The 13,647-nt window shown below is 36.9% G+C and overlaps 1 protein-coding gene across 2 annotated transcripts in view; it reads left to right on the top strand.

The window, feature by feature from the left end:
- Window positions 1-13,647, top strand: part of LOC128684784 (protein O-mannosyl-transferase TMTC4) — a 166,030-nt gene that overhangs the window by 60,663 nt on the left and 91,720 nt on the right. For both annotated transcript variants that reach the window (XM_053771046.2, XM_070101558.1), the window contains 2 exons: window positions 954-1,108; window positions 6,357-6,562. In XM_053771046.2, coding sequence (XP_053627021.2) covers window positions 954-1,108; window positions 6,357-6,562 — 361 coding nt within the window. The remainder of the gene's footprint in view (window positions 1-953; window positions 1,109-6,356; window positions 6,563-13,647) is intronic.

The raw sequence follows: 13,647 nt of genomic DNA, 5'->3' as shown, positions 1-13,647 counted from the left end.
TACCTAATATTAGTGTCAGAACAAAGATTGGCTATGAAATCACAAGACCTACTACAAATTGTAATTATCAGAACATAAAAATTATATAAATTAAAAAAAAAAAGAATAAAAAAGCTAAATTGGCAACATGTAGAAAAATGCCCTCTTTATTTTAGCCCTTAAACTGTCCAAACATAGATCTACGTTTGCACGTGTAGCGCTCCGACCTTGATTTTCCCCATAAAGAATGTAAAAAAAAAATGTAGATCTACGTTCAGAGTGCTACACGAGCGAATGTAGATCTACATTTGGACAGTTGAAGGGTTAATAATTTTTTTTTTTTTTTCAAAAATATTTGGAGCACTGGGCGAGAGAACATAGATTTACCTTTGGACAGTTAAGGGGTTAATAGGAGACATTTTCCAGTACATCATTAAAGCTCAGTCCAATTTATGTGAAGGACTAGTTTCACTCTGAAAATCTTAACTTGGATTTTCCATCATTGGAGGAAAAGACTTTGCTGCTTATACATTGTTCTGTATGAAGTATAAAATGCAAAGTTTATATTATTTAAATGTAAATATTCAGTACATCCCAAATACTGTAGTTTCATTTATGAAAATGAGAGAGATGGCAGTATTTAGTCTCCGTTAATTTTTTAAAGATAAAGGTTTATTTCTTTGTAAAGGTTACAATGCGTAATTACAATTTTGGTTTACTAAGTACAAAGAAAGCCACTGTCGTGCTGGGGCATTTCGGGCAAACTAATCCTAAAAGATAGTAACTACTTAAAACTAGACAGATAATAGTACATAGCTACTTAAAACTAGACAGATAATAGTACATAGTAGCTACTTAAAACTAGACAAGACAGTAGTTGTTAACTGTTTTACAGTTTTATCTAATCTTAATAATGCGAGATAGTCAAGGTGGAGGTTTTTTAGAATAATAATTTTATTTGTTTTTTTTTTCAGATGGTGTAGTTCGTGGTCTTATATGGCGTCATGTGTTGCTAGCAGTAACAGGTATAGCACTGCTGGTGGCTCGTTGGGTTGTTATGGGCTCTACTGTGCCAAAGTTCATGAAAGTGGACAATCCCGCTTCATTTTTAGATAGTATTTTCTTTAGAGTGAGTATTTAATATCAGTTCATTTGTGCTATTACATGACATTGTATTTAGTTATCTTTTAAGCTTGTAGAAATAGTTATTATGTATCAGAATTTTCAATTTTATAATTTTTGTTTTATCTCTAAAAGAAGTGAAACTCAAAATATACAAAAATTAATTCTCTCTTAATACACTCTTTAGAATATAAAAATTAAATGTTTGGGTAAGTTACTTTATCTAAAATTAAACTAAATTGTTAATTTCCACTTATGTATACATTCTGTTAATGTATACATTCTGGTTACTTGATGTACAAGTATGACTTCCAAGGTACAGTGAGAAGTTTATTTACCATTTATTCACATGTGTTGCTGTACTTAGTTTACCCACGAGTTATTTTGCTCTATGCAGTTGTCTCAACAAATTTGCTGGGGCTGTGTACATTCCTAGGGGTCCCATGAGGCTAAAAATGGGCAGATAATACAAAATTATGTCTACCCAACAAATCTTGTTTCTGATTTTTATTTATTTTGTGCTTCAGAGACCACATCTCTAATATGTCGGTCTATTCTCGTTAACCCTTTCAGGGTCCAGAGGCCAAATTTCAAAGTTTGCACCAGTGTCCAAGATTTTTCAAAAAATAATTTTATTTTTTCTTGTGAAATGGTAGAGAATCTTTTACTGAAGGTAATAAAACAAAAAGTACGAAATTTGATGGAAAATTTACAAAAATATGCTCTCGCGAATTTTGATGTGCCAGCGATATTTACACATCAGCGATTTTGCTGACTTTGACTCCCATTTTAGGCCAATTACCTTATCCCAGTCAATCAAATTCTTAGCTATTTCAGTAGTATTACTTCTATTCTATTGATTGAGCACAAGAAATCGCCAACCACCTGTTTCAACTATAAAATAAAGTGATTGGAAATTGGTAATTTGGCCAATTTAGTGCAAAGTTCAAAATATTCCAATTTCAAAATAGGGTCCAGAATAAACAATGCAGGCATTCCTGGCACTAAACTAACATTTCCTCTGTTCATTAGTTACATTTTCAGGCTTTACACATGAATTCCATTTTGACTTTTAATTCACCTAATGAATTTTTATTCAAATAAAAAAATAGAAGATTTACTGTCATGCAATATTGTAATAATTGTATAAATAATATCAGCACATTTGTGAACATATATTAGACCCACTAGCTGGTGTGTATTAGATGTGTGAGGTCATTTGTTTACTCTTGAACATCGGCAAAAATTTAACATTTCCAGTACTTTGAGCTCAGTTTCAAGCCATTTTCAATACTAAAACCAATCAAAATCATCTCTGTTTCTGTAATATATCTTCCATTCTATCAAATGAGACCAAGAAATCACAAATACAACTATAAAAAACATACAAAAAACACTGCAAACTTGCTGTTTTAATCGAAAATTACGGTCTCAGTTTTTTTCTCATTATGCACTGTGTGCTGCAGGATTTATTTTATGTGGTGCACACATACCACATAGATGTATTCTGTCATATCTAGGCCCAAATTTACCACTCACAGCTTATCAGAGTGAGCTGAGCTCATGGCGTAGATCTACGGTTTGGACCCTCAACATAAAGCCGTAGATCTATGGCATGGACCCTGAAAGGGTTAATATTGACTTTAATGTGAATTAAAAACCAGCATAAAAGATTTGGGTGTGGGAAACCCATTCAGTCAGAAAACTTTTGGACAATTCAGTTTCTTCACTGGCTGTCCTCCGGTAACAAACATTGGGTAACTGACATTTGTGAATACAGAAGCCTGCAAATTTGTAGGGACAAATGTACAATTTTTCTATTTTTTTTATACTATGCCATATCCATAGTGCATTTTTCACTTTACAGTGTATTGGTATCATCACATATGTACTATAATTATTTATTTTTGTTAATCTTGCAATTCAAATGCCTAAAATTTTCTCACTTGCTTTTAGTTTTGTCTACATTGTGTTGTCATTCTCTTTCTCTGGCTCACTCTTTTTTCCATTTTTTTCTCTCAAATTTTCATGTGCTCTCATTCACCTCCTCTGTCTTCATTACTTTCTTTCTCTTCTTTGCACTCTTTTACTAGCTCTCTCATTTTCACTCACTTGTGATGTCTTGCTCTTTCTCTAACTTGCTCTTGCTCTTTCTCTAACTTGCTCTTGCTCTTTCTCTAACTTGCTCTTGCTCTTTCTCTAACTTGCTCTTGCTCTTCCTCTAACTTGCTCTTGTTCTCTAACTTTCTCTCTAACTCTCTATCTCTCTCTCTCTCTCTCTCTATCTCTCTATCTCTCTATCTCTCTCTCTCTCTCTCTCTCTCTCTCTCTCTCTCTCTCTCTCTCTCTCTCTCTCTCTCTCTCTCTCTCTCTCTTTCTCTCTCTTTTTCTCTCTCTCTTTCTCTCTCTCTTTCTCTCTCTCTTTCTCTCTCTCTTTCTCTCTCTCTCTTTCTCTCTCTCTTTCTCTCTCTCTTTCTCTCTCTCTTTCTCTCTCTCTTTCTCTCTCTCTCTTTCTCTCTCTCTTTCTCTCTCTTTCTCTCTCTCTTTCTCTCTCTCTTCCTCTTCTCCTCCTCCTCCTCTTCTTTTTTTTTTTTTTTTTTGTTTTTTACACAAGATTTTTAGAGAGTTAGGTTATGATTAACAACCTTTATTTACAAGCTAAGAGCTGTTACCTACCTCAGCTCATTTGAAAGCCTTTTTATTTTTATGTGATGTACAAATAGGGAATAGGATGAAGTTGGAACCATCTGTGGGCCAGTGATTTCATTGATGTCATTATGCTGTGTAAAAATGTTCGAGACTCGAGTCATTCTAGGAGTGAATGATCTCAGTTGAAGTGATGTTCTTGAGAAGGGTACAGTCAGAGTGTAGTTTCTGTTTGCTGCCTGCCTTGTTGTGTAGAAGCTCTCTTCTCATTATCCATGAAGGGGAATCTAGTGTGGTACCTTGACAATATTGACCTTATACATCACAGTAAGGCTACCCAGATCCCTCTGGTGTTGAAGGCTCTGCTGAAATGACAGATCTGTCCAGGTAGGGTCCAAATGAAAGATGAATCATCTTGCTCTGTTCTCTGTTCTGTCAAGATGTTGTAGATGAGACGGGGAGGCAGGCAGGCTTGAGAAAGTGGAGCACACTCAAGACGTGAACACACTTATGACTCGCGTAAAATCTTGCAACCTCTATTGTCAGACAGATGCTAGATACATGTAAGTGTTGTAAGCTTCCTGGCAGCTTTGTTTACAAGATTTACTATGTGGTTCTTCATAGTCAGTTAGGAATCAAATTTTGCCTCAAGGATTTCAACCTCATTCCCTGGTTCTAACACTCTCCCATTCATTCTTACCACTGCTCCAGCATTATCATCATGGTGCTTAGATACCATCATCATTTGTATTTTTTCAGAAGCAAATGTGACCTGCCATTATTTTTCTCAGATTGATACAGCTGTAAGATGGTGATGTAACTGGAGCAGCTGGCATTTCCTCTCTTAGAAAAGTAAATGTCAGAGCACAGTCAAAGGCATATGAATGGGATTCTGGGGTGAGTTAAAGAAGGTCATTGAAGTAGACATTCCATAAAAATGGCCCAAGCACGCTTCCCATTGGAACACTGGTACATATAATGTCATGTTGACACTGTCCCTTTGAGAACTACTCTTAGAGATCTACCTTGAAGGTAATCATTAAGGAGGCATAGTGCAGAGCCAACGACTCCTAGTGCTTGCAGTTTTGCCCTGCTCTCACTCTTTTTCACTCTCTCACATACACTCCTTTTGCTCATTCATTCTGATTCCCTTGCTTGTGCTGTCTTATGCACTGTCACTTTCTCTCTCTCTGCTTCACTCATTTCAGTGAGCAGAGTTAGCTGCTACTCATAGGTGCTGTAAAGGAGGTTGGTATAAGCTGGAAAATGACTACTGATTGAATTATGTTCATAGATGATTGCTGGTTGAAATATGTTGATAACCAGCTTCTGGTTGGATTCCCTTGGTAGATTCTGTTAGTGAATGTCTGATCGTGTGATTCTGTTAGCAAAGGAATTTTCATAGAAGACTGTTGGTAGGTGTTTGGTGAATTTCTGACTCTAGAAGGCTTTGATAGATGATTGTAGATATTGTTGGTAGATTATTGTTGACAGGATTCTCTTGGTAGATGACTGTTGGTGGAATTCTATTAATGCAAGTCTTTGGATAGAAGATTTAGTGGGATACTTTTGGCAGATTGCTGTTGATAGGATTTTGTGTTTAATATTTTGTGCCATGATCATTTATTTTAAACTTTAAACATATGGTGTTGGTGTCATAAATGTTGAGAGATAACTGCTTTATTTGAATTATCATCTTATGGTCTGTCAGGTAGCTTTCATGCACACTTTGATGCTCTTATGTGTAACATGTATTGGGTATTATTGTATGAGAATGTAAGAATATTAGGTACTGCAGTAGACCTAATGGCCTGTGCTAAGCAGTTTCTCATACCCAATCATTCTCACCCATATGTATGTCATAACCTATTTTAAAAGCTTCCCAAATTATTGGTTGCAGTGATGCTACATGGCATACTTGAACTAAGAACTTGATTGATGCTTGTAGGGTGGCATGAGTTGAGAGTTATTGCAGCTGTTGTTATGTAATGTCTGATAAAATGATAAGCCAGATGATTCATCACATGCATTTTGACATCCTATAGCACAATAAGTATCAGGTATCATAAATTTTAGGATTTGTTTGAGAGGAAGGTTAGAGTGCCACTTACAGGTCAGTGTGAACTGGCAACCTGTAGGATTATGGCAAAATGTCATAATAAATGCTTAACTTTTATAACCCTTTTTCTAGACATTATACATTTTTTCAAAGGCTAAGTGATATTTATTTAAATATGTATTTTGTAAGTTATGATTTGGTGCATTAGTTAGTCTTCACTTTGAATTTGCATCTTGAACTTGCATGTTGCATAATGCATTTCCTTTCCTTATAAACAGTCAACCCTCTTATGAAGCTCCTTTCTGTTGTGCAATTTGTTTATAAATGCTATGAAAAAGTATATCCAAAATTGAATAGTTCCAGAGAGGCTTTCATAATACATACTTTTTAATTTTTGATGCACTTTTTTCAGTTGCATTTTTTTTAAATTTGCACTGTGTAGAGGAGCTTTATAAGAAAGCTGACTACTGTATATTGTATTTGCAGATGATTTACTAGATGTGCATTTTATATTTCTGAATGAACTGAAAATGCTATATTTTCTCCACAGAGTTTGAATTATCAGTATACCTACAGCATGAATGCTCTTCTCCTGGTTCTGCCAATTTGGTTGTGTTTTGACTGGTCTATGGGCTGTGTTCCAGTCATTGTAAGCTTCAGCGACCCAAGACTGCTGACTCTCCCAGTTCTGTGGGTTTCATTCATTATGTTGCTGAGGCGGGGAATGACCCAGGGCAAAGGGAGTCAGACGTCTAGGTATGAGGTCTTTCATTTTTGCTATTAGTGTAGCATTTTGGAAATCTTAATAAATAATACCTTATCTATAAAATCAGAAAAGGCTTACAAAATAATTTTTAATTTCTATGAATGGGACTTTAGTTAGTTTTAACATATAGAGCAAGTAATATCGAATATAAATTTGTATGATTTATTGATGGGTGCATTTATTGTGTGCTTTAAATGTGTGATGTGAAAAAACAAGCCTCATGTAGCTGGTATAAATTCCATTGCTAGCGATGAGATTGAGCACAGTAACTGTTATTGGATTTGTAGGAAAGGGAGAGACCTTTGGGTAAGTTTAATACAGTGGACCCTCGGTTTTTGTGTTTAATCCATTCCAGAGTGATTGGCAGAAACAGAAATTGGCGAAAATGGAAACCATTTTCCCCATAAGAAATAATGTAAATCCAATTAATCCATTCCAGACACCCAGAAGTATTAACAAAAAATTTTTTTTTTTTACCTTAAAGATAGATTTACATGCATAAAAGAATGAACACTCAACATGACACTTTCCTTTACTGAAGGCTATGGTTGATGGATGGAAGACAGGGAGGAGGGGAGAGGGAAGAGATGTTATTGTTTGGAAGGGAAATCCCCCTCCATAAGGACTCTAGGTACCAAGTCCTTATCAGGGGTCACTTCCCTAGCTTAAATATAGATTTACATGCAGAAAAGAATGACAAATATAAAGCACTAATAGAATGTATAAATGAACATTTAACATCACACTTACCTTTATTGAAGACTCTTGTTGTATGGCAGACGAGAGAGGGAGGCGAGTTACTGTTGGAGAATATGACACTAATATCAACTCTACGGCTTATTTATCTAACACAGTTCAACTAATATCACATAATAAACAATATTAATAATAGAAACATGACATATACTCTAGAATGAATAAAATAAGTCATTATGTATGTCACGAGAGGTGTTCTGTTGTTGTTGTTGGATGTATAAGGGCCACTGAGAGCATAAGCCGTACATAATGGTAGTGAAGGCAGCAGCTGAGGCAGTGGTGTTCTCTGTAGCCCTGTATAACTCCAACAACATTGGAGGAGTTAGTAGAAGCACTGAAGAAGGCACCCTCTACCACCACCTTCTACCACCATCACAACCACTACTGCCCTCTTCCACCATCACTACCACTCTACCACCATCACTGTCTCTCTCTACCACCATCACTACCACCCTCTACCACCACCACTTCTGTATTTTTCTACAAACTTTTTCTTGAATTCTATCATGTTTTTCACATTCTTTACCAAAGGGCTGACACTAGAAGTTTTCTTTGGGCCCATTGTGGCTTATTTAACAGTCACACACAATAAACAAGTGCCAAAAGCAATGGATTATTACGAAATGTTTCATATGACCTCGCAGGATATGTTCACTCACCAAGAAACAACACGACACTGCCTGAGAATGCATGTGGGAGGTGGCTTTGTATGGACTCTGGGCAGTGGACAGGTTCCAAACCATCGACGAACACAGAGGAAATCGATGAAAACGGAACCAATATTTTGACGAAAAAAGTTGGGGAAAACGGAAATCGGCGATAACAGAGATCGACAAAAAGGGGGGGTTCACTGTATATGTATTGAACTATATCATTAATCACAGAAATGTTTTTCTGTCTGATATATAAAAAGTAGTAGGTAGTAGGTTGGTAGACAGCAACCACCCAGGGAGGTACTACCATCCTGCCAAGTGAGTGTAAAACGAAGCCTGTGATTGTTTTACATGATGGTAGGATTGCTGATGTCTTTTGTCTGTCTCATAAATATGCAAGATTACAGGCATGTCTTGCTACTTCTACTTACACTTAGGTCACACTACAAATACATGTACACATTTATTTATACACACTCATCTGAGTTTTCTTTGATTTTATCTTAATAGTTCTTGGTCTTATTAATTTTCCTTTTATATCCATGGGGAAGTGGAATAAGAATCTTTCCTCCGTAAGCCATGCGCGTTGTAAAAGTCAACTAAAATGCCGGGAACAATGGGCTAGTAACCCCTTTTCCTGTAAAGATTACTAAAAAGAATAAGAAGAAGAAAATTGTCAAAGTGGGAAGTCTGAATGTGCGTGGATGTTGTACAGATGATAAGAAAGAGATGATTGTGGATGTTATGTATGAGAAGAAGCTGGATGTCCTGGCTTTAAGTGAAACAAAGCTGAAGGGGGTGGGAGAGTTTCAGTGGAGAGGAATAAATGGGATTAGGTCAGGGGTTTCAAATAGAGTTAGAGCTAAAGAAGGAGTAGCAATAATGTTGAAGGATAAGCTATGGCAGGAAAAGAGGGACTATAAATGTATTAATTCAAGGATTATGTGGAGTAAAATAAAGATTGGATGTGAAAAGTGGGTTATAATAAGCGTGTATGCACCTGGAGAAGAGAGAAGTGTAGAGGAGAGAGAGAGATTTTGGGAAATGTTGAGTGAATGCGTGGGGAGTTTTGAATCAAGTGTGAGAGTAATGGTGGTTGGGGATTTCAATGCTAAAGTGGGTAAAAATGTTATGGAAGGAGTAGTAGGTAAATTTGGGGTGCCAGGGGTAAATGTAAATGGGGAGCCTTTAATTGAGCTATGTGTAGAAAGAAATTTGGTAATAAGTAATACATATTTTATGAAAAAGAGGATAAATAAATATACAAGGTATGATGTAGCACGTAATGAAAGTAGTTTATTAGATTATGTATTGGTGGATAAAAGGTTGATGGGTAGGCTCCAGGATGTACATGTTTATAGAGGGGCAACTGATATATCGGATCATTATTTAGTTGTAGCTACAGTTAGAGTAAGAGGTAGATGGGAAAAGAGGAAGGTGGCAACAACAAGTAAGAGGGAGGTGAAAGTGTATAAACTAAGGGAGGAGGAAGTTCGGGTGAGATATAAGCGACTATTGGCAGAAAGGTGGGCTAGTGCAAAGATGAGTAGTGGGGGGGTTGAAGAGGGTTGGAATAGTTTTAAAAATGCAGTATTAGAATGTGGGGCAGAAGTTTGTGGGTATAGGAGGGTGGGGGCAGGAGGAAAGAGGAGTGATTGGTGGAATGATGAAGTAAAGGGTGTGATAAAAGAGAAAAAGGTAGCTTATGAGAGGTTTTTACAAAGCAGAAGTGTTATAAGAAGAGCAGAGTATATGGAGAGTAAAAGAAAGGTAAAGAGAGTGGTGAGAGAGTGCAAAAGGAGAGCAGATGATAGAGTGGGAGAGGCACTGTCAAGAAATTTTAATGAAAATAAGAAAAAATTTTGGAGTGAGCTAAACAAGTTAAGAAAGCCTAGGGAAAATATGGATTTGTCAGTTAAAAACAGAGTAGGGGAGTTAGTAGATGGGGAGATGGAGGTATTGGGTAGATGGCGAGAATATTTTGAGGAACTTTTAAATGTTAAGGAAGAAACAGAGGCAGTAATTTCATGCACTGGTCAGGGAGGTATACCATCTTTTAGGAGTGAAGAAGAGCAGAATGTAAGTGTGGGTGAGGTACGTGAGGCATTACGTAAAATGAAAGGGGGTAAAACAGCTGGAACTGATGGGATCATGACAGAAATGTTAAAAGCAGGGGGTAATAGTGTTGGAGTGGTTGGTACTTTTGTTTAATAAATGTATGAAAGAGGGGAAGGTACCTAGGGATTGGCAGAGAGCATGTATAGTCCCTTTATATAAAGGGAAAGGGGACAAAAGAGACTGTAAAAATTATAGAGGAATAAGCTTACTGAGTATACCAGGAAAAGTGTACGGTAGGGTTATAATTGAAAGAATTAGAGGTAAGACAGAATGTAGGATTGCGGATGAGCAAGGAGGTTTTAGAGTGGGTAGGGGATGTGTAGATCAGGTGTTTACATTGAAGCATATATGTGAACAGTATTTAGATAAAGATAGGGAAGTTTTTATTGCATTTATGGATTTAGAAAAGGCATATGATAGAGTGGATAGAGGAGCAATGTGGCAGATGTTGCAAGTATATGGAATAGGTGGTAAGTTATTAAATGCTGTAAAGAGTTTTTATGAGGATAGTGAGGCTCAGGTTAGGGTGTGTAGAAGAGAGGGAGACTACTTCCCGGTAAAAGTAGGTCTTAGACAGGGATGTGTAATGTCACCATGGTTGTTTAATATATTTATAGATGGGGTTGTAAAGGAAGTAAATGCTAGGGTGTTTGGGAGAGGGGTGGGATTAAATTATGGGGTATCAAATTCAAAATGGGAATTGACACAGTTACTTTTTGCTGATGATACTGTGCTTATGGGAGATTCTAAAGAAAAATTGCAAAGGTTAGTGGATGAGTTTGGGAATGTGTGTAAAGGTTGAAAGTTGAAAGTGAACATAGAAAAGAGTAAGGTGATGAGGGTGTCAAATGATTTAGATAAAGAAAAATTGGATATCAAATTGGGGAGGAGGAGTATGGAAGAAGTGAATGTTTTCAGATACTTGGGAGTTGACGTGTCGGCGGATGGATTTATGAAGGATGAGGTTAATCATAGAATTGATGAGGGAAAAAAGGTGAGTGGTGCGTTGAGGTATATGTGGAGTCAAAAAACGTTATCTATGGAGGCAAAGAAGGGAATGTATGAAAGTATAGTAGTACCAACACTCTTATATGGGTGTGAAGCTTGGGTGGTAAATGCAGCAGCGAGGAGACGGTTGGAGGCAGTGGAGATGTCCTGTTTAAGGGCAATGTGTGGTGTAAATATTATGCAGAAAATTCGGAGTGTGGAAATTAGGAGAAGGTGTGGAGTTAATAAAAGTATTAGTCAGAGGGCAGAAGAGGGGTTGTTGAGGTGGTTTGGTCATTTAGAGAGAATGGATCAAAGTAGAATGACATGGAAAGCATATAAATCTATAGGGGAAGGAAGGCGGGGTAGGGGTCGTCCTCGAAAGGGTTGGAGAGAGGGGGTAAAGGAGGTTTTGTGGGTAAGGGGCTTGGACTTCCAGCAAGCGTGCGTGAGCGTGTTAGATAGGAGTGAGTGGAGACGAATGGTACTTGGGACCTGACGATCTGTTGGAGTGTGAGCAGGGTAATATTTAGTGAAGGGATTCAGGGAAACCGGTTATTTTCATATAGTCGGACTTGAGTCCTGGAAATGGGAAGTACAATGCCTGCACTTTAAAGGAGGGGTTTGGGATATTGGCAGTTTGGAGGGATATGTTGTGTATCTTTATATGTGTATGCTTCTAGACTGTTGTATTCTGAGCACCTCTGCAAAAACAGTGATAATGTGCGAGTGTGGTGAAAGTGTTGAATGATGATGAAAGTATTTTCTTTTTGGGGATTTTCTTTCTTTTTTGGGTCACCCTGCCTCGGTGGGAGACGGCCGACTTGTTGAAAAAAAAAAAAAATATATAAAAAGTGGGAATAGGAAATAAAGGCAGTTAAATTGCTAGTGAAATGGTATAAACACGTGCAGATTAGCAGAGTTGAGACAGAAACGGTGATCCAAAATATTGGTATACAGGAAAACAAAGAACATCCCACAATTAACAAAACTGCAACAAAAAAAGAAATGAGCAATGAAAACTTTGTAAGTACTGTACTGTGCCAGGGGAATATGCAGATATGGATTAAGATGTAAATTACTAAATACCCACACACCAGGTGTCCTTTTGATACAGATTTGTAGGTCTTCACCCTGAGATGAGCAGATTTTCACTACTGACCAGAAAATATTATAATCTAAGCTGCCCAAAGTTCTCATGATACAAAATGATATATCAAGAAATTTAATGTATGGTAACTACAGATAATTTTTTAGGAAGAGAGGGATGATATAAAGGAAAATAAAATAGACAGGAGACAAGAGGGACACAGAGATACTTGGCAGTGGACCACAATGAAAGTTTTTCAAACATGCCAGGGTCTAATCTACAACAGCCACGGTACAACCAGTACTGGAGAGAACAGGGTTATGTACACAAAGAGTCATATTACATAATGGTACAGTATTGTAGGTACTAGCAAAACCAAAACATAGCAAATGGTAAATCCTCCTTCCTTTTACATTAGCAATTGAGGTTCCATGTGGGAAACAAATTTTCATTGTGAAGAGCAGGACCATGGGTGTGATGAATATCATCTTTAAAGGGCACTTCCTTTTTTTTCTATCATTCATGGTTTAAAATAAAATCAAAGTTAACTATATAAATGAGTTTCCTCACAAAAGCAAATGCAGTGTTTGGAGTGTTTACAGAGACACATTCAAGGGGGTGTTTTAAACAGTGAGATGTAGGTGCAGAACTACAATGCATACATATGAGAAAGAGTAAATAAGTCACAAGGAGGAGCAGGACTCTATACAAGACTAATTTTTTGTACAAAACTCTTAAATCTTAAAATAACACACTTGAAGTACTAGATATTAAAGTGGAGAACAAGAACCTGTTATTTACCTTCGAATATAAACCACCGTCAGCAGCAGCAGAGGAATTCATGGAACAGATATGGAAGATGTCTTTCATGAATGCCTTGAAAATCCTATACCAAATATTCTCCTTGGAAATTCCAGCTTTTCAGATATTAAATGGAATATGGTAAACATCAGCATTGTATCCAAAATAGTACCTGGAAGCATTTTAGCCCAACAGGCATGTACCAAAGAGCTGTTGGGCATCTGTGAAAAGTTTGCATGTACAACAGAAAAGAGGACCTACTAGAAATGAGTATACATTGGACTTGATTTTTGCTAACATTAAGGAACTCAGCAATCTCAAATATAATATACTCCAAACGTAACCTCATTGAAATAGAAACAAGCAAGCATAGAATCATGCATAGAGAACCTAAGAAATAGCCACCATGAAAGGAACTTCAACATATTTAACCTCAGTAAACAGAAAATTGATTGTGGCAAACTAAATAAAGAACTATCAGACATTTTCTGGGAAATAGTCCTGAGCATATTTAAATTACACCTCTGCATGGAAAAGCTGAATAATGAAGCAGACAATGTCTTTATATAAAATGTTTAGCTGAAATAAGTCTACAAAGAAATCAAATGTTGAAAAGAGAATGCCACTAGCATGAGCACTTGGCATTCTTTGGAGAAAACGCTTAAGTGTG

This window comes from Cherax quadricarinatus, chromosome 5, assembly GCF_038502225.1.
Source record: "Cherax quadricarinatus isolate ZL_2023a chromosome 5, ASM3850222v1, whole genome shotgun sequence".
Taxonomy (NCBI): domain Eukaryota; kingdom Metazoa; phylum Arthropoda; class Malacostraca; order Decapoda; family Parastacidae; genus Cherax; species Cherax quadricarinatus.
This window is presented reverse-complemented; position numbering and strand designations above follow the sequence as displayed.